General features: G+C 40.0%; 1 protein-coding gene across 1 annotated transcript in view; it reads left to right on the top strand.

Moving 5' to 3' along the window:
- The window catches only part of csmd3b (CUB and Sushi multiple domains 3b), a gene marked incomplete at its 5' end in the record, with an annotated part of 285,452 nt that overhangs the window by 96,357 nt on the left and 167,700 nt on the right, over positions 1-21,395 (top strand). Inside the window, 4 exons of the mRNA XM_073821447.1 lie at positions 8,227-8,353; positions 9,799-10,001; positions 10,109-10,300; positions 19,487-19,625. Of these exons, the coding sequence (XP_073677548.1) occupies positions 8,227-8,353; positions 9,799-10,001; positions 10,109-10,300; positions 19,487-19,625 (661 nt within the window). The remainder of the gene's footprint in view (positions 1-8,226; positions 8,354-9,798; positions 10,002-10,108; positions 10,301-19,486; positions 19,626-21,395) is intronic.

Raw genomic sequence — 21,395 nt, 5'->3', positions numbered from 1 at the left:
GTAAACACAGTAAACACACCGCGCTCAGCTCTGTACCACCGTAAACACAGTAAATACACTGCGTTCATCTCTTTACCACAGTAAACACACTGTGTTCAGCTCTGTACCACAGTAAACACAGTAAATACACCGCGTTCATCTCTTTACCACAGTAAACACACTGTGTTCAGCTCTGTACCACAGTAAACACAGTAAATACACCGCGTTCATCTCTTTACCACAGTAAACACACTGTGTTCAGCTCTGTACCACAGTAAATACACCGCATTCATCTCTTTACCACAGTAAACACACTGTGTTCAGCTCTGTACCACCGTAAACACAGTAAATACACCGCGTTCATCTCTTTACCACAGTAAACACACCGTGTTCAGCTCTGTACCACAGTAAACACAGTAAACACACCGCGTTCGTCTCTTTACCACAGTAAACACCGTAAACACACCGCGTTCGTCTCTTTACCACAGTAAACACCGTAAACACACCGCGTTAGTCTCTTTACCACAGTAAACACCATAAACACACCGCGCTCGTCTCTTTACCACAGTAAACACCGTAAACACACCGCGTTAGTCTCTTTACCACAGTAAACACCGTAAACACACCGCGTTAGTCTCTTTACCACAGTAAACACCGTAAACACACCGCGCTCGTCTCTTTACCACAGTAAACACACCGCGTTCGTCTCTTTACCACAGTAAACACCGTAAACACACCGCGCTCGTCTCTTTACCACAGTAAACACACCGCGTTCGTCTCTTTACCACAGTAAACACACCCGCGTTCATCTCTTTACCACAGTAACGTTAAACACACTGCGTTCGTCTCTTTACCATAGTAAACACAGTAAACACATTGCATTCTTATCTCTCTCAGTACTCTACCCTGCCAGTAACATTACATATAAAGATAAATCAAAGTGACATTGACACGTCCAGTATAAGCCGTAACGTTAATTGCCGAACTTCTTTGCAAGTGCCATCTTGTTTCGGTTCCAACTCCGGTTTTTAAATTAAATTTTAAATGGATGGGGTTGTACAGTGTCTTCAAAGCCCCCAAGTGCCATTTTCACCCAAACTATACAACTATACCCCCAACTGTTGTCTAGGCAACACCCCGTGTGCTATGTAATGACACGCCCCACAGAACTGAAGGGCGGGGTGAGCAGAGGTTCATAAAATTTAAAGGGCCAGGTACTGATATCCTTGCTGAGGACAGAGGCATTTTTTACCAGGTAAAATGAGTGTTTTTTACACTACCATAGAGAATTTTTAATCAAAGTATATTACAAACTTTTCATTAGGACCCTAAAGCATCATATTAACTTGTGGAAAATGGGCATCGGATGACCCCTTTAACAATGTTCTTACTACCTTTCTGGGCCTTGAACTTGGTAGTTTGGGTTAACTATCCCTTTAGCTAGAATGCATATTCCTAGCATATTTATCTGTTTATTTGTACTTATTATAATAATGTAGCAAATTAAGAGTTTACTGAGACAAAAGTCGTAGTTAGTAGTTAAATAACAAAGAGAACTTGACCTTACAGTGTGACCCAAGTAATATATGTCAAATGTACAAGATGACATTATAAAATCAGTAATTGTCCATTTTTTGCGAGTAGTGCTTACGTTTGACATTTAAAAATTTCAGGAAATATTCTTATTAGTTAAAATTAACTAATAGTCATCACCTTACTTACCCAGTTGATTGATTACATTGATAATTGCAAACGGTTAGGCTTAAATATCAGAATCAGAATCAGAATGAGCTTTATTGCCAGGTATGTTTACACATACTAGGAATTTGTTTTAGTGACAGCAGCTCCACAGTGCAATAGAGTGACAGTGACAAGACAGGACATAGATTATAAAAAAGAACAATATACAAGTACACAAGACAAAGTGCAAAGTGCAAAATAGCAAAAACACAATATACAGAGTATGCCATTGTTAGGTACAGGTATATTAGGGTGCAAATTTGGATATAAGTAGGTATTAATAAATACTGAATAGATTAATAAAGTGTATAATAGTGCTGCGTGTTCCACGTTTACTGACTAGTGTTCATGAGATGGATTGCCTGGGGGGAAAAAATATGCAAATGAGGCATTATTTAATTAAATATGTATACATATTGCATACATTTCGAGTACAAAAATCTGAACACTGGATGAAGTCAGTTTCTTGTTTAATTTTTTAATTTTTATTTTTTATTTATTTTTTTGACATATTAGAGTCAACTGGGTATCTCCTTTTTGTCACTCCAAATTCAGAAAACAATATATTTTCAGAATTTGGGGGAATGAAATGTTGTATATAATCAAGCAAATTATACATTACCAGTCAAAAGTTTGGACACACTTCCCTGTTTTCTTTGATGGGAAAGTGTGTCCAAACTTTTGACTGGTAGTAAATATGAACAAATCCCTCTTTAAAAACCTTCAGGATATAGACAGGAATAAAAATGTAAAGTTTGGTGTGAATAAGTGCTACTAAAATGGAGATTTATGGCTCAGTGTAGGAGAAAAAAACTCATTTTGAGAAACAGTCTTTCATTGTAATTGAAATCTGTTGACACAAATAGATAAAGGACTGTAAAAGAAACACTTAACAGTGTCTTTTGGATGTTTTCCTTGTACTAGTCTGAAAAAACACTTCATGAAAAACCAAAAAGCCCAAAATCTCAAACTTGACAGGAGCATGAAAAATATGTGTTTTTGTCTGCAGTGTCTCTCCTTAATGCAAAGAGGTAAATTTATGGACTACATAACGACATATATTCTTATTATAAATAATGATCACTTTATCTCTTTAACATCCTTTTACTGCATGGAGATTTTTTGTCATAAAAGCCCCATTTAAACTTCGGTATTGGCGAGTATGCATCATTCCAGCCTGATCTCTCCTCGTGGTTATCATAACTGAGCTGAGTGTTGCTCTCAGCCATTTGTCATAATTATCAAGGGCTGCAGTATAAGCCCCTCCCCATTTTTGTAGCTAGCAAAGCTGCAATATTGCTCTTAGTTTGCACAAGAAAAATACATTAGAGTTCTTAAAAGGCCACTTTGTGCTGCCTTAGTAGAACTGTAACCTTTTGAAGTACTATAAATCCTTCTTAAATGAATTCAAACGGCAAATGTTTCTTCACAAAATTAGCGAGGGTGGAAGCCCCCCGCACCATCTGTGATTAATGGTGCAGGTTGTTAATATTGTAGCTGATGCAGGGGGTCCCGGTTGAGCTATAGAGATGATTCTTCATCAAGCGTAGCACATGAGGGCTTGAGATAGGACTGTGTGCCGCTATTACTTCCTTCATTTTCCTGATGAATGGTGATTATGGGGATTTAGCCTCCAATGAGTTGGATATTGGTATGTCTACTGACCCCAGATCAGATTTGCTCACTATTAGATTTAGTCTTAATGAGGTCTGATTAGACTCAAAGCGCTCGTCCAAATTGCTTCCGCACAGCAGACGTAGATAAAGCACAATGACTTTTCTGTGTTAAACACAGAGCATGTTTTTTACTCACATTCATCTCGTTTCTACGTCAAAACCGATGGTAGGCTTGGAAAATACTAATCAGCTTTAAAGTTTCAGGCTGATATTTTTCAGGCTTATCTGCCAGCATTAATAATACATACTTAATAATGTGGAGGATATTTCAGTTTCTTTGACAGGCGAAATGTGCGGGTCATTTGATGTGACCTTTAGCAAAAGTGAGATATATCAAAATAGTGAGAAGGCGTATCCGTTTTGCCATTCCTTTTTTTTTATTACAGATGAAATATTTAACTATTTTTATATTTTTTCATTCAAGTCCACAGGTAAAAGGTGTGAATGAGGCATTGCAATCCACCCGTTTCTGCAGAGGAAGCTATACCACCGCAATGCTAAATCAGCATTCATCTCAGCAGCAGTGCCATAATCTGTGGGCCAAAACGCACAGTCATAAACACACCTAGCGTGAGACGGCTCGACATGTCATGTTGTCATAATTGCACTAAGAGAGTACAGTCGAATTTTCAGCCTCGAACCAGAGGTCCTTTTAACTCCCAATCTTCCTGCATTGATTTTCAACGCATAAGCAGCCAATCAACGGTGATTGAGCGCTCCTAACTGTCCAATGACACGTGATTGAGCCGCTACCCTGATGAGCGATGAACATGGCAGGATGTTGGTTTAGCGAGAGGCTGGGGAGGAATACGTTTGGAAGATGCCTCTATTCCGGATGTCTAAAAAACACTTTAATGTTCAGATTAATCAAGTCGCAATCTGAACCCTGTTATTCAGGCTTCATTGAGCTGTGCGTCCATTGTTTGTCATGTAGATGGTTTATGCAAATGAGGCTGGGTGACAGGAATTGCTGAAAAGGGAATCATTAAGAAACGGTGCATGTCTCTCTCGAAACTGTTCCTCCCGGCCCCTGCAGTTTTTTACAAGAGGGAGAATGGGAAAGACAGGATAGGGGAAGATAGAAAAGGGGTCTGAGGGGAAAAGCAAGTATCTGCAATTAAAGTTTCCTAATAAAGTGCTTGTGAAAGCCAACTAATAATGAACCGAGTGTGCAGGGCTAAAGTGGCAAGACTGAATGCCATCAGGAGGCATCAAATTGGACGGCAGGCTCATTTGTTCATTTGATTGATGCTCTGACTTGAAGCTGACAAATCACCTTGGCTGCTTATAGGGAATTCGAGGAGAATAGAGGAGTGCTGAAACAGACGAAGTGAAACAGTTCCAGTCATAGCCATTGTTGCATGTACATTCAACTGTGGGTAATTTTGACCCTGTGGACTTTTAGATATTAAACTTAAAATACACTTCAAATTCGGTATAAGACAGAATACAAAATGAATTCTGTAAAATATTTTTTTGTTCTTTTGAACTGTTAGTAACATTTCCACCACATCATTCATTATGTGATGGAAATGATATGCTAATTTAATAGTTAGCGTTTTATTAATCCTAAATATACACATTTTATAAATAAGGTGTCTGTACAGTAGGCAGTGTGAATTGGCCTTGAAGTATACTGTATATTTAAAGGGATATTTTACACAAAGATAAAAATTAAACCATGATTTAATTACCCTCAAGCCATCCTAGGTATATATGACTTTCCTTTTTCAGACATACTATCAGAGTTATATTAAAAAATACCCTTGCTCTTCCAAGCTTTATAATGGCAGTGAAGGTGGTTTAAGATTTTGAAGTCCAATAAAGTACATCAATCCATCATAAAAATTGTTCCACACAGGGCCCTCTGAAGTGAATCAATCCATTTTTGTAAGAAAAACATTCATATTTAAAACTTTGTAAACCTTAATCTCTAGATTCCACTAACTATGCACATTCATGAGAGAGTTGCTTTCCAGTGGATGATGTAGGACGTAGGCAAAAGAAAAATCTCCTCTTGACTCCGGCATTTTTCTTTATTTCTTAACAAATCCTGGTTTTATACTTCTAATTCATGACCAGTGTTTTGTTAATCTCTCTCCTCTGTGCTTCTGCGTTTGTTACCGCATTCACCTACATTATCCGCTGAAACGTGGAAGCTAGAGATTATGGTTTATAAAGTTTGAAATATGGATATTTTTCTTACAAAAAGACATTGATTCGCTTCAGAAGGCCCTTATTAAGCCCCTGGAGGCTTGTGGAGCATTTTTTATGATGGATGCATGCACTTTATTAGACTTCAAAATCTTAAACTCCATTCACTGCAATTATAAAGTTTGTAATAGAAAGGATATCTTTGATTATATTTGTCTGAAAGAAGAAAGTCATATACAACTAGTATGGCTTAAGGCTGAGTAAATCATGGGGCAATTTTCATTTTTGGGTGAAATTTCCCTTTAATATTAAAAAAAAATGTTAATAATGATTAATGGTAAAGTTGTTTAGGGTATGCATGATATGTTTCTTCTAGAACAGTAATAGACAAAAGATGATTTATTAGCATTACTTATATATGAATTATATATGTTATGTTTGTTACAGAAGGTCACCGTGATGTTGATTTATAATGATTATAAATTAAATAAATATACATTCAGCTATAATTCATGTTAAAATTACAATTTGTAGTAATCTCCAACACTGATATTATCAGAGATGTGTCAAAATTAGGAGAAACATTTGAGTGTTTTAGTATTTTTGATTAAAATGGTAACACTTTACAATAAGGTTCATTAGTTAACATTAGTTAACCACATTAGTTAACATGAACTAATAATGAACTGGACTTATACAGCATTTATTAATCTTTGTTAATGTTAATTTCAACATTTACTAATACATTATTAAAATTTTGTTAACATTAGTTAATGCAGTGTGAACTAACATGAACAAACAATGAACAACTGTATTTCCGTTAACTAACGTTAATAAAGATTAGTAAATACATTAACAAATGTATTGCTCATGGTTAGTTCATGTTAGTTAATACATTAACTAATGTTTAACTAATGAACCTTATTGTAAAGTGTTACCATTAAAATAAGCTTTAAGAAGCCTGTACCCCAGACATTGAAGATAATTGAGATGGAATCACACATCTAAATCGTCACCTTAGAATTATAAGGTTCTATCTGACATTTTTGTCAAAAATGAGTTATTCACATATTTTTATTCTGTGACAATTTATTTACATTATTTGATGTTTCTTTTGTAAGCTATGTACATTTGGGGCCTTTTTTTAGAAAACAAAAATGGTTTTATCTACAGAAGTCTATGGAACACAAAAACTTTGAAGCTCAATATCTCGAAAGTGCTCAGAATGCAGATAGAACCTTATAATTCTAAGGTGACGAAATGTGTATGTTTACACCAGATTTTATTGTTCAGATTTTACATATAAATAAGGATGTTTAGTGTACTGGAACTGAATCCCACCAGAGTAAAACAAAGCCTCAATACATGACAAATTGTTGACTGTAATTGACTGAGTTACAGGCTTTATCAATATATATTAATCATATAAAATAAAAAACATATCCTCTGGGATGAAGGAGGTCAGGAGGCCAAAGGCAACTTTGAAGGACTTACAAGACTTAATGGCTCAGTCTAGTCAGTCTGTGCATGTGACAACTATCTCCCAAGCTTTACATAAAGCTGGCCTGTACACAGGGTGGCGCGAAAGAAGCATTTCTTGTCTGATACCTTTTGGCAAAAAGTGCTATGATCTGATGAGACCAAAATTGACCTTTTTGGACTGAATTTCAAGCTCTTTGTTTGGCGAAAAGCAAACACAGCACACCACCCAGAACACACCATACCTGCTGTGAAGCATTGTGGTGGTAGCATTATTTTGTAGTGGTGTTTCTCTTCAGCTGGGACTAGGTGATTGGTCAGGATTGAAGGGAAAATGGATGCTGCCAAGTACATCCAAATTCTTGAGGAAAACCTGCATCCCTCTGCTAGACAGCTGAAGATGAGCAGGTCATTCACCTTCCAACAAGACAATGACCCTAAACATACTGCCAAAACAACGAAATGGCTTAAGGATAAAAGCTCTGACTTAAATCCAATTGAAAATCTGTGGGTAGATTTGAAGAGAGCAGTCCATTACCGCTCATCACAGTATTTGACTGAATTTGAGCAATTCTGCAAGGAAGAATGAGCAAATATTCCCCAATCAAGGTGTGCCAAGCTAGTGCAGACATATCCAAAAAGACTGGTGGCTGTAATTAAAGCATAGGGTGGCTCTATGAAGTATTAAATCTTTTGAAGTTTTTTTTTTTTTTTTTTTTCATTTGCAGAACTGGTTTGATGTTGTAAGACCAAAATTGTAAATAAAGCTGGAAAGGTTCTTTGAAATGGGGTTTGATTTCAATCTGTGTGAAATAAAGTAACTATTTCAAAGGGGTATAATGATTTTCTATAGGCATTGTACGTCTTTTTTCTACTTTAAATAAATAAATAAAAATGCGTTATTGTATGCAATCCAGAAACGTTGTGCACTGTGTTTAGATGTCTGAAAACCTCACTGTACTTTATTGATCTAGCCGTGCGTTTTACACCTCTTTTTATTCTCGGACTGCCCCGCTCGTGTTGTGCTTGTTTGCCAGGCACCTCTAATTATTTCAGCACTCGCCTGCAAATCTTCTGGGGCCATGATGTGTTTGTACAAGTGTGAGAGTATGCATAAACTCACCAGTGTTTAATTCCTCTTCTCAATTCTTTTTCTGTCTCGTCCTCCCACCCCATTTTGTCCTTTCTTTTTCCCCAGCTGAATGTGGTGGACGTTTTAAAGGAGAGACGTCAGGACGCATTTTGTCACCAGGTTATCCGTTCCCCTATGACAACAATCTGCGCTGTACCTGGGTCGTTGAGGTGGATTCGGGCAACATCATCAGGTGCTGATAAGTATTCCCTTCCCACTGTCCATCTGCTGTCCGTCTTCCTCTAGAATTAGCGATTAGAGCTTTAGCAAGCCCATAAGAATGCAGCCAGCGAATTCAGCTGAGACTAGAGGTCTTTATCTATTAATAAACCCCTAATGGCAGACCTGGCCATTGATGTACAGAGAAAAAAGGAGACATCAAATGAGCTGATGGTACCTCGTAAATCTTTTTGTTTACCACCAGCACGGCCAAACTCATTATAAAGCTTAAAACGCTGTTGCACTTTTAATGTTGCACTACAACCTAATAATTTGTCCTCTTTCCAATTCTCTCAGCAGCAAAAGCTTTTTGAAATGGCATACTCGTTCATTATTTGTTCATCTGCGGCTGATGTCTCGATCAGACCAGATTGCTAAATTGTTATCAAGGACTGCCGCTCGGAAAGGAGATGCGATTGTTCTCCTCAATTATTGAACCCTGGAGCATAATATTTGCGATATGATTGTCAGACACTACCTTTGTGTCATTCGTCACACCTCTGCGAAGAATTTTGAACAATAATTTCTGCCAAATCAAACTCTCTTATCTACTGTGTTCCAAGTAAATATGGAATAATCTGCTGAGCAATGTAAATATAAATACCTTAATGTTATTTAAGTATTATTGAGATTTTATTTTAATTCGATTTAATTTAATTTAAATTTTAATTACAACTCACAGTTGTCGAGTTATAAAGTACAATTATGAGGAGAAAAAAAATCTTGAGTTTATATCTCGCAATTCTTACTTTATAACTCGCAGTTGTTCACACTCACAGGTCTGAGAAAAAAAACTTGGAAGCAAAAAAGTCAGAATTGTGAGTCTGTATCTCACAATTCTAAAAAAAAAAATTCAGAATTGCGAGATGTAAACTTTGTAAACTTTTTATTTTTTATTTAGTGGTGGAAATAGGCTTTCATAAAAACTAGCTACTTATAATAAACATACATATTTACTGTATTCCAAGTAAATAATTAGATATTTAGTATTATTCAGATAATAATATAGTATTATTATTTTAATTTGTTTTTAGATTTATATTTTGTCTTTTAATTAAAGTTGTAGTAATTTTATCTTTTGCCTTGTGTTTTTGTGTCTTTTAATGTCTATAAACTCTATTTTTAATTTTAGTTGTAGTTTATTTTATTACATCAAGTTAAACTAAATTAAAATGAGCAAGCTGAAATAAAGTTTACGTTTAAGTTTTTTAAATTGGTTTCAGGTAACATTTATTTAATATGGTTTTAGTTTTAGTTAACTATAAAAAAAAAACCCTTGGATGCTTTTTGTTTTATGCATTGGAATATGCTGCTGTATGTCAAACTATCCTTTGTTTCTATCACTGTACATTGTACACCTAATGAAGCATGTCTTGTATGACCAGATACATGTACCTGTGTCTATTTTTATCCTAACAGCCTGCAGTTTCTAGCCTTCGACACTGAAGCGTCCCACGACATCCTGAGGGTATGGGACGGGCCTCCAGAGAATGAGATGTCTTTGAGGGAGGTGAGCGGCTCTCTTTTACCTGAGAACATCCACAGTACCCTCAACATGGTTACCATTCAGTTCGAGACTGACTTCTACATCAGCAAGTCTGGATTTGCCATAGAGTTCTCAAGTAAGTTCTAATTGGAGCCTTGTATTTCCCTGTATTTTGATTGACAGCATACAGTAACTGCTCATATGCTGTTAATTTACTGTTAATTGGGCTGAATGTGATTATAGGTTCAGTAGCCACTGCCTGCAGGGATCCAGGAGTGCCTATGAACGGCAGTCGTAATGGAGATGGTCGCGAGCCTGGAGACACTGTGACCTTTCAATGTGATCCTGGGTATGAACTGCAGGGAGATGTCAAGATTACCTGCATACAAGTGGAGAACCGCTACTATTGGCAACCAAGCCCTCCTGTCTGTATAGGTAAGGGTTTACATTGGAATTTAATTAAAGGAATGAATCTGGTAGAATGATTATTTGGCTTTAGAATTATACAGGCTTTATGAAAGTAACACTGCGTGTAACATTTGTGTGATCTTTTTATTTTCAAGCAATAATATTAAATAAACATTACAATTAAATAATGAATTTAATGGGTAACAGCACCGATAGCTAGTTTGGGAGCAAATGTTGGTTTGTATGGATTATGTTTAACTTACATATAGCTCCCGTGTTTTTAATAAAATATGTTGTTTGTTTGTTTGTTTTAGAATGATTTGAAAAAAAAAAGTGTTGAAGAATTGTTGGAGTTTAAAGAACGTTGTCCATAATATAAAAAAGAAAGAGAGAAAATTGTTACTTGTTTCTTAGATTTTTTTATTTTGTTTACATTTTTTATTTAGGATTATAATGAGCAAAAATCATGTGTGGCACAACTAAACATTCACATTTTAGTCATTTAAATTAGTTAAAAAAAATGTACCAGTTTTTTTTTTTTTTGCCAACAACTTATTGCCAAATTATGACTTTAATTGTTGTATGATTTTTTTACGTGTGTAAAAAATGGTGATTGTGACTTTATTTCACAATTCATTTTGTTCTCTCAATTGCAGTTTACATCTCACAGTTCTGACCTTTTTGTCTCAGAATTGTGTGATATAAAATCACAATTGTGAGTTATAAAGCCAGAAAAGCAAGAAATAAAGTCAAAATTGCAAGAAATAAACTTGCAATACTGACTTTTTTTCCTCAGAATTGTGAGGTATAAACTTACAATTGCCAGTTATAAAGTCCAGTTCTGAGAGGAAAAAAAAGACTGTTCTCAGAATTGAGTTTATATCACAAAGACTGTTCTCAAAATTGCGAGTTTATATCACAATTTCACAAAGTTGTGAAGTCAGAATAGCGAGAAATAAGTCACAATTGCAAGATATAAACTCGCAATTCTGCCTTTTTTTCTCAGTATTGTCCAATTCTGAAGAGAAAGAAAGCACTATGTTCTCAAAATTGCAAGTTGTAAAGTCAGAGTAGTGAGAAATAAATTCAGAATTGTAAGATATAAACTGACAATTCTGACATTTTTCTCACAAATGCGAGTTTGTATCTCACAATCCTGACTTTTTTTCTTGCAATTCTCACTTTTTTCTCGGAATTGTAAGATATAAATTCAGAATTGCGAGTTATAAAGTTCAATTCTGAGGAGAAAAAAAGACTACTGTTAGGATGTGCCAGCGGCCAACGATGTAAAGGAGATAACGAGTAACAAAAATGTACAGTTTTTTAGTGATTTTATTCCCCAAAGTGCAAAAAAAAGTTGTTCTCCATAAGTGTGCAAAAAATTTTTCCCTTTTTCATCAGTATACATCAATATAACTTGGCTATGCCTATGTACAGGCCCAAAAATGGACACAAGCCAGCATCCACACTATTCCCACTACTCTCCCCAAAATGGCTGCCTGGAGCTCTTTTATAAGTTTTGGCTCTGCCCTCTTTTGGAATATACCATTTCAGGGGAAAACCTACAAGTTTTTAAAACAAATAACAAAGTACAAGGAAACAAACCTACCTAATATTCAATTCCACAGCATATAACATTAAAATCCACCACAATGTACACAACTCTAAGCAAGTACAACAAGACAACAACAAGAAAACACTTACATCCTAACTTCTCCTCCTCCCCTGTGCTATCAGGACTAGAGTAATCTACCATGAGCAAATGCTAGGTTTAAATATGGCTTTTTTCCAAATGCACAAGTTTGGCAAATGAGAGGTGAACGTACTCGGTTACTTTCGTAACCTCGGTTCCCTGAGATACGGGAACGAGTACTGTGTCGTAAGACGCTTATGGGAAAAGCTCCTTTTCTCCTGAGACTGAAGCATTTCAATAACGCAGTGTAACTGCACGGCCATTGGTTCGTGCAGTGTTAAAGAAACGAACCAATGGCTCGGCAGCGGAGATGCACAAACCTATGGTGATGATTCGCGCCCGATCGCGCCAAAAGGGGCGGAGGATCTGGCTATATAAGCGAGCATTTCGCCATAGGGAACTCAGGTACTTCGACTGAAGCGACGACTGAGTCGTGCAGCTACCTAGCACGGCCAGCAACGCAGTACTCGTTCCCGTATCTCAGGGAACCGAGGTTACGAAAGTAACCGAGTACGTTCCCTTTCGATACTTTCACTCGTACTGCGTCGTAAGACGCTTATGGGGAACCAGTACAATCCCGCCGTTGCTAAGGTAGAGGAACGACTGACATGACCCTAGCACTAAAGGACTAATAAGGGCCAATTTGTTCCATCAGATAGCCTGATAAACGTCCGTTCCAAGGAATAAGTACAACTTGGAGCTCCAAAGAGGCCAAGGTGCACCATACATAACATACTGGTAACAGATATACCACTATGCGGAAAGGACCCGAGTCTGTAAGACTGGAATGTCCAGATTATAGAATCTAGCAAATGTGGACGGTGAGGCCCAGCCTGCCGCCGCACAAATTTCTGCAATAGAAACCCCACTAGACCACGCCCAGGACGAGGCGATGCCCCTCGTCGAATGGGCCCTTACTCCCATGGGACATTGTAGGCCCAGAGAAGAGTAAGCCAGCGTGATGGCTTCCACAATCCATTTGGATAGTCTCTGTTTTGTGACCGAAAACCCCTTGGTGCGGCCACCAAAACACACAAACAGCTGTTCTGACTGCCTAAAAGGAGCAGAACGCTCTATATAACATCTCAGAGCCCTGACGGGGCAGAGAGGGTTAAATCCCTGGTCTTGCTCCGTAGGAGGAAGAGCCAAAAGGGAAATAATTTGGTCTCTAAAAGGTGTAGAGAGACTTTTGGGAACATACCCACATCTTGGCTTCAGGATGACCTTAGAGTCATTTGGCCCGAACTCCAAGCAAACGGGGCTCACAGAGAGCGCCTGTAAGTCACCCATGCGTTTGACTGATGCTAATGCCAATAGCAGGGCAGTCTTCAACGTCAGGGGGCGAAGGCCTATGGACTGAAGCGGTTCAAAGGGAGGGTCTTTCAAGGCCCTCAACACTGTGGGTAAGTCCCAAGACGGAACCGTGACGGGGCGAGGAGGATTAAGCCGCCTTGACCCCTTTAAAAAACGAACGACCAAGTCGTTCCTTCCCACAGATTGACCGTTTACAAGGTCATGGAATACCGCTATAGCTGCAACATAGACCTTGAGCGTAGAAGGGGATCTCCCCTTATCCAACAGCTCTTGCAGGAAGGACAATATCACTGATATGTCACATGAAATTGGGTCTGCACCGCGGGTGGAACACCAGGCGGAAAAGACAGACCACTTGAGATCGTAGAGCCGCCTCGTAGAGGGTGCTCTAGCTTGTGAAATAGTACTCAAAACCGACTCAGGGAGACTTAAAGGCTCCCGTCTAGAGCCCAAACGTGCAGCGCCCACAATTCCGGTTGGGGGTGCCATATCGTTCTGTTCGCCTGTGTTAAGAGATCTCGTCTCAGTGGCACGGGCCATGGTGCTTTTGAGAGCAGCCGGGGAAGATCTGGAAACCAATGCTGGTTCTGCCAGAATGGAGCCACTAACAGGACTTTGAGTTTCTGTTCCCGTACTCGCCTGATGACCTGTGGTAGCAGAGCGATCGGAGGGAACGCGTATAACAGGAGATTGGGCCATTCTTGGGTCAATGCGTCCTGTTCCTTCGAAAAATAAATTGGGCAGTGATGATTGTCTTTTGAGGCGAAAAGATCTACTCGCGCCTTGCCAAAGACAGCCCATATTTGCTGAACCGTATGAGGGTGAAGCATCCATTCGTCTGAGGAGACGTTGCTCCGAGACAACATGTCTGCTCCCTGGTTCAGTTTGCCTGGCACATGCGTCGCTCTCAGAGAGCGGAAGTGCAGCTGAGCCCATTTCAGGAGACGTTCTACCATCGTAAATAAACGTCTCGACGAGAGGCCCCCTTGGTGATTTATGAAGGACACCACTGTCATGCTGTCTGAACGGACTAAGACATGGTGTCCTTTCAGGGCAGGTAGAAGGGTGTGAAGGCCTAAACACACTGCTAGCATTTCCAAGCAGTTGATGTGAAGGCGACTCTCGAGACTGTCGAGACTGCCTTCCTTCTGACTACCAAGTCCAGGGGAACGCCCTGTTCCATCCATTGAGCGCACCTCCAAGGAGCTAGGGCTGCTATACAGGCCCGATCTACCTTGATGCGCTGGCGTCCTAAACGCCAGGCTTGAGGAGGAACCTTTGGTTTCAGCCAGAACTGCAGGGGGCGCATTTGAAGCAGACCCAACTGAAGTACTGGAGATGCTGAGGCCATAAGGCCGAGCATCTTCTGAAAAATCTTGAGTGGGCGAAGGGCTCCGATTTTGAAGGAAGCCGCGAGCCTGCGAATGGCTTGGGCTCTCTGCGGCGCAACTGCTGCCTTCATTTGACATGAGTCGAAAACTGCTCCCAGGAACGCAATGCGTTGGCTGGGAGACAGCACGCTCTTGGCGAAATTGACCTTGAGTCCTAGGCACTCTAAGTGGCTGAGGATTAAGGATCTGTGGTGCATTAGCTCGTTCTCTGACTGGGCTAGAATGAGCCAGTCGTCTAGATAGTTCAGGACGCGAATTCCCATCTGTCTCAGAGGGGAAAGTGCTGCGTCCATGCACTTTGTAAACGTGCGAGGAGCTAACGACAGTCCGAACGGAAGGACTGTATATTGATATGCCACTCCCTCGAAGGCGAATCTCAAGAATTGCCTGTGATGGGGGGCGATCTGAATATGGAAGTATGCATCCTTCAGATCCAGTGAACAAAACCAGTCCCCTTTGCGTATCTGCGAGAGGATCTGTTTTAGTGTAAGCATTCTGAACGGCCGTCTCATGAGGGCGCGATTCAGCTGTCTGAGATCGAGGATGGGTCGCAGACCGCCATCCTTCTTTGGAACGAGGAAGTAACGGCTGTAGAAACCTGACTCGCTCTGTGTTGGGGGGACCGTTTCCACGGCGCCCTTGGCCAACAGATTCTTTACCTCTAATCGCAAGATGTCTGCGTCTTTGCTGCGAACTGAGGTGGTGATCACACCATGAAAGCGAGGAGGTCTTCGAGCGAACTGGAGTACATAGCCTCGTTCTATTATACCCAAAACCCATTTTGACACTCCGGGGATGGCTTGCCACGCCACGGATCGTGTCGCCAGGGGCTGTAATGGTTCGCACAGCTGTATGCTGTCTGAAAGCATTGGAAGAGGAAATTTGCTCTTTTCTTGAAAATGTTTGTTTTTTATTTTTTCCGCTATCACAGTGGTTTGCTGTAAGGGCGCTGATACAAAGGGCCCGTGAGTTACAGCTAAATTGTTCACAAACATGTGTCCCTTTACACTCGGAACAGAACGGGGTGTAAAAGGGTTCAAAAGAGGCACTTTGGGGGCTGGTCCGGCTGCTGCGAGACTTGGCCCCTCCCTCTTCCTGCTGCTGGGATCAGGAAGACGCTGGCGGCGCCTGGTCCAACACCACTCTTGGCCGAGGTCCCTGGCGCTTAGGGAAGGGGAAGCGCTTGGCCGAGCGTGAGCGCGGACGGAGCTCCGTCTGAGGAGCTGGTTGCGCAGCTGGAGGCGTGGCTTTTGCAGGCTGCTGAGTCGGCGCCGGCTTGGGGCGACTAGGAGCCGCTGCAGAGCTAGAGCGTTTAGGCAGGAAGTGTCGCATGGCTTGGGACGACTTCTGCGCTGCAGTGAAGCGCTCTGCGAAACCTTCCACAGCTGGACCAAACAGGCCGGTCGGCGAGATGGGGGAGTCAAGGAAAGCGACCTTATCCGCGTCTTTGATCTCCGTTAAATTGAGCCATAAGTGGCGCTCCAGCACCACCAAACTGGCCATCGATCGCCCGATTGCCTGAGCCGTCATCTTCGTGGCGCGTAACGCCAAGTCCGTAGCGCTGCGGATTTCTCTGAGCGGAGAATCATCCAGGCCCAACTCGTCCAGCCCGCGGAGGAGTTTTGCTTGGTACACCTGGAGTACCGCCATTGAGTGAAGCGCTGAAGCTGCCTGTCCAGCAGACGAGTACGCTCGTCCAGCGAGGGTAGAGGTCGTCCTGCAGGGCTTGGACGGGTGTGACGCCCTCGCCTGCAAGCCGATAGCGGTGGGCGGGCAAAGGTGCGCAGCAACAGACTCGTCCAGCGGGGGCAGCTTCTCGTAGCCTTTTTCCTCGGCGCCATCAACCGTAGTGAGGGCAGCAGAAGAGGAAGTGTGAAGGCGGGCGGAGTATGGAGCACGCCAGGACTTGGATATTTCGTCGTGGACTTCGGGGAAGAATGGTGAAGCTCGCTGACGAGGGGCCTGGCGGCGCCCCGGCAGAAACCATTCGTCCAACCGGCTCCTAGAGGGCTCCTCGGGGGGAGACCATTGAAGTTCCAGCTCCTCGACAGCTTTAGATAGGATGCGGAACAGTTCGGCATCCATACCGGCGCTGGCGGCGCTGGGTTGCGCAGACGGCAAGGGGGCGGGGTCGTGAGAAGAGCCCGACAACTCCTCCGCGTCAGATGCGGCCAATGACATGCTGTCATCCTCGCATTCACTTCCTCCGAAGGAGACCAGATCGCTCGCAGCCGCGGAGGGACGCTGGTCAGGATGCAGGAAGAGAACTGGCGATTCCTCTCCATGGGGTGAAGGCGAGGCACGCGGGGTCTGAGCCGGCGTGAGCTCGCCTGTCACCGCGCTCTTAGCTCTCCTGCCCCGCTGCTTCTTCCTAGCAGGCTCTTGCGAGGAAGTAAGCGGGAGGGCGCGAGGAGCGGCGTCGCTCTCTGAAAAGAAAGCTAGCCACGAGCGGAGGGAAGTGAGACTCATATTCCCACAATGGGAACATTCCGTCTCAATGAGTGCAGCCTCGGCGTGGGCGTGACCCAGGCACGAGACGCACTCAGCGTGAGAGTCAGCGGCGTGCAGAGGGGCTCTGCACGAGCGACAATAACGCCGTGGCATTTGAAACAACGCCGTTTTAGAAATTTGCTCTTTGAAATTTGCTCTTAGATGTTCGCCGGATAGCAGCAGGGAATCAGCTCCGGAGCGTCAATCCGCCGAGCAGTGAAGATCCGCTGCGAGGTTCGTCAACGGCGAAGAAGAGGCTTGCTTGAGCGAAGTCTGCGTAGTCAGTCTCTGCGAAGATATGAAGTCGTCGCTGAAGAAGAAGGATCTGAGTTCCCTATGGCGAAATGCTCGCTTATATAGCCAGATCCTCCGCCCCTTTTGGCGCGATCGGGCGCGAATCATCACCATAGGTTTGTGCATCTCCGCTGCCGAGCCATTGGTTCGTTTCTTTAACACTGCACGAACCAATGGCCGTGCAGTTACACTGCGTTATTGAAATGCTTCAGTCTCAGGAGAAAAGGAGCTTTTCCCATAAGCGTCTTACGACGCAGTACGAGTGAAAGTATCGAAAGGGAACCACCAGGTATGTACAGCGATTTGAAGTAAATTGCAATAAAAACTTAATGTATAAAGTATTTGAGTTATTTCTTTGAGTACAGATTTTGGAACAAAAATTTATCACTTAAACATTAAACATGCAAACAGGCCACAACATTTAACAAACAAAACAATAAAACTAGCAACTTGGTACAGTTAATGGGGTGATACAACACCAAACCAGGTACAAACACAAACTATTTAAAGATGGTATATTTGCTGGCATTTAGTTTGTGTATGCACAATGGTAGAAACAATTTGTGTGTACAGGCCCAAACTCAGTCCCTTCAACATAAAAGTCCAGGGTCACAGTTAGTTTGTGACAACTATGTTCTCAGAATTGCGAGTTTATCACAGTTGTAAAGTCTGAATAGTGAGAAATAAAGTCAGAATTGCAAGATATGAACTCACAATTCTGACATTTTTCTTACAAATGCGAGTTTGTTGACTTTTTTTTAACCTGCAATTTTGACTTTTTTCCCCAGAACTGATATAAACTCAGTTATAGAGTCTTGTTATAAGGAAAAAAAGACCATGTTCTCAGAATTGCAAGTTTATACGACAATTGCAAGTTGTATAGTCTGAATAGTGAGAAATAAAGTCAGAATTGCAAGATATAAACTCGCAATTCTGACAATTTTCTCACAAATGTAAGTTTGTATCTCACAATTCTGAATTTTTTCTTGCAATCCTCAATTGTTTTCTCAGAATTGTAAGATATAAACTCACAGTTGAGAGTTAGAGAGTCTAATTCTGATATATCTGATATATTCTATATATTTTTAAGTTTAAGTTTATATCTCAAAATTCGTACTTTATAACTTGCAATTGGAAGAAGAGGTCTGTGTCACACAATTCTGAAAAAAAAAGTTAGAATTGCGAGATGTAAACTCACGATTGCAAAAAAAAAAAAGGTGTGAGGAAAAAATTGCACTTTTTTTATTTTTTATTCAGTGGCAGAAACCAGCTTCCATAAAAACTAGCTAATTATAATAAACACACAGTAACTAAGAGTTCACTTCACAAAACATGGCATTTGTGTTCCCTGATACATTTTAAAAAAAGCATGATATAGCAAAGTGTGGGTTTTTTTGGTACACTGTAGATGCTATATGTTGATCTGTAGACAAAGCTTCATACATAAGTATTGTTTTACTCATTTTCATAATGCATATTCATGATTTTGAGACATCTAAGAGGCTGAGTTAATTGGTACATATTTCTTTCAATGTTGACAACTAAACTTGTGTCTAAAAAGTGCTCTAAAATTAGGCAGTTTTTATCAGTCCATTCTCGAGAGTTGCACGCAAACTGAGGGACCCGGCACCATTGGGATTCCTTATCTCAGTGACATGAAAGTCTGCCCGAATTAATGAATATCAAGTTGCAAGATACGGATTGTCTCTTTCTTTCAAGAGATACTTCATTTTGAAAGCAGGAAAGTGAGGGTACAGGATTTTCATCTTATCCTTTCATATTCTAAATAACCTTTCTCTCTTGCTGTAGTTTTCATTCTCATATATAAGATATGAGCGCTTTACATGGCCTGGTTCCTCAGAGGAGCTTAACATTTTCCCAATATCTCCGTCTCTGCATGTTCACTCCGACACTCTTTCTCTGGGCTCCTGGTTCGCACAGATGTTCAAGTCGCATGTTTTAATAAGAGATTCTCCTCATGTGTTACTAATGCCCATATGCCACTGATATGAGTCCTCTGTGTTTTCCCAGCTCCGTGTGGGGGCAATCTCACCGGTTCCTCTGGGTTTATTCTGTCGCCCAACTTCCCTCATCCATACCCGCACAGCAAGGACTGCGACTGGCTCATAGCCGTCAACACTGATTACGTCCTGTCGCTTGCATTCATCAGGTAAAGAAATCTATATGCTTCTGTATGGCCGTGATATTGCTTTAGATTGTTGAATATTGTGATCTTTTTTTATTTATTTATTTCAGTGGTGCACAGAAACGCATAATAAAAATCCATACAGTCAAATATATTTCATATATTTATGAAATAGTGGTTTTGTGATATAGCGATTACAACAGTGCACTGTAAAACGTTTTCACCAGATTCAACTTAAAAACTTAAGTTCAGCAGCTGCCTTAAAATTTTAAGTTAAATCAACCTAAAACTACAAATCATTTTAACTCATTACAATGAAATGAGTTGATTTAACTTGTGAGTTGAAATGACTTAAGTTGATTTAACTTAAAATTTGAAGGCAGCTGCTAAACTTAAGTTTTTAAGATGAAACTGGTGAAAACTTTTTACAGTGTACAGTATATGGTTTATTTGTGTTAAAGCTCTGTCTGTCAAGCCATCTCATAGGTATTTTAATATGGATAATTTACACTACCAGTCAAAGGTTTTGACACACATCCCAATTCTCTTTAATGGGGAAGTGTGTCCAAACTTTTGACTGGTGGTGTATATTTATATTGCAATGCTAATTGACAGCCTTTATCTCTGTATAGAATACTATAAAATAAAAATCATTTTAGAGCTGGAAGTTATTTAAAACACTCCATGACACTATAACGCAAGTTTGGAGTAAAAATATAGTTATTCTCATAAATTGTCTCACTTTGACACTGTGCTAAACTAAAAAAAACAGTTAGCATAGCATAGTAATACATTTGTCTGAAAAGAAAATTAAAAAATAAATGTGACCCTTGTCCACAAAACCAGTTTTAAGTAGCATGGGCATATTTGTAGCAATAGCTAACAATACACTGTATGGGTCAAACGTATAGATTTCTCTTTTATGCCAAAAATCATTAGGATATTAAGTAAAGATTATATATCCTGAATATATTTTGTAAATTTTATACCATAAATATATCAAAACTTCATTTTTGATTAGTAATATGCATTGCTAAGAACTTAATTTGGACAACTTTAAAGGCAAATTTCTCAATATTTTGATTATTTTGCCCTCAATTTTCAAATACTTGTATCTCGGCCAAATATTGTCCTATCCAAAAAAATATATATACTTCAATGGAAAGCTTTATGAATAAAGCAATTTATAAAAAATTGGCCCTTATGACTGGTTTTGTGGTCCAGGGTAAGAAGATGATTTGACTGATAGCATGATTTATTATTATTATTATTATTATTATTATTATTATTATTATTATTATTATTATTATTATTATTATTATTATTATTATTATTATTATTATGAAAAATTTTCAAGATATCTATGAGTATCGCAAAATATCTTTATCGTGAATTTTTGAGGCCACAATAATCATGTAGTGAAAATCCAGAAATTTTGACAGCCAGAAATATTAAATAAATAAATAAATAAAAAATACTAAATCATTTCTCATTTATAAATGAGAAATGTATTTATTTCTTTAACAGTGGTGCACAGAAACAAAAAAGAGACGGAGATGCACAAACAAAACTGGAAAAAACAAAACAAAATACAACAACAGCGATGTGCAGCAGTGTGCAGTTTTATTAAAATGAATGAGTGTGTAAATGTATAATGCATGTAATAGTTAATTCAAATATGAATGTGCTGTGTGTTGTTGAACAAAGTAAAGAAACAAAAAAAGTTATATTTTTTATAATACTGTGCAGATATGCATGTGTATATATAAAGGAGATTTATATATGTTCCTATAT

The sequence above is a fragment of the Garra rufa genome, chromosome 17, assembly GCF_049309525.1.
Source record: "Garra rufa chromosome 17, GarRuf1.0, whole genome shotgun sequence".
Classification (NCBI taxonomy): domain Eukaryota; kingdom Metazoa; phylum Chordata; class Actinopteri; order Cypriniformes; family Cyprinidae; genus Garra; species Garra rufa.
The sequence above is the reverse complement of the archived record's forward strand: the minus strand, read 5'-3'. Positions and strand labels throughout refer to the sequence as shown.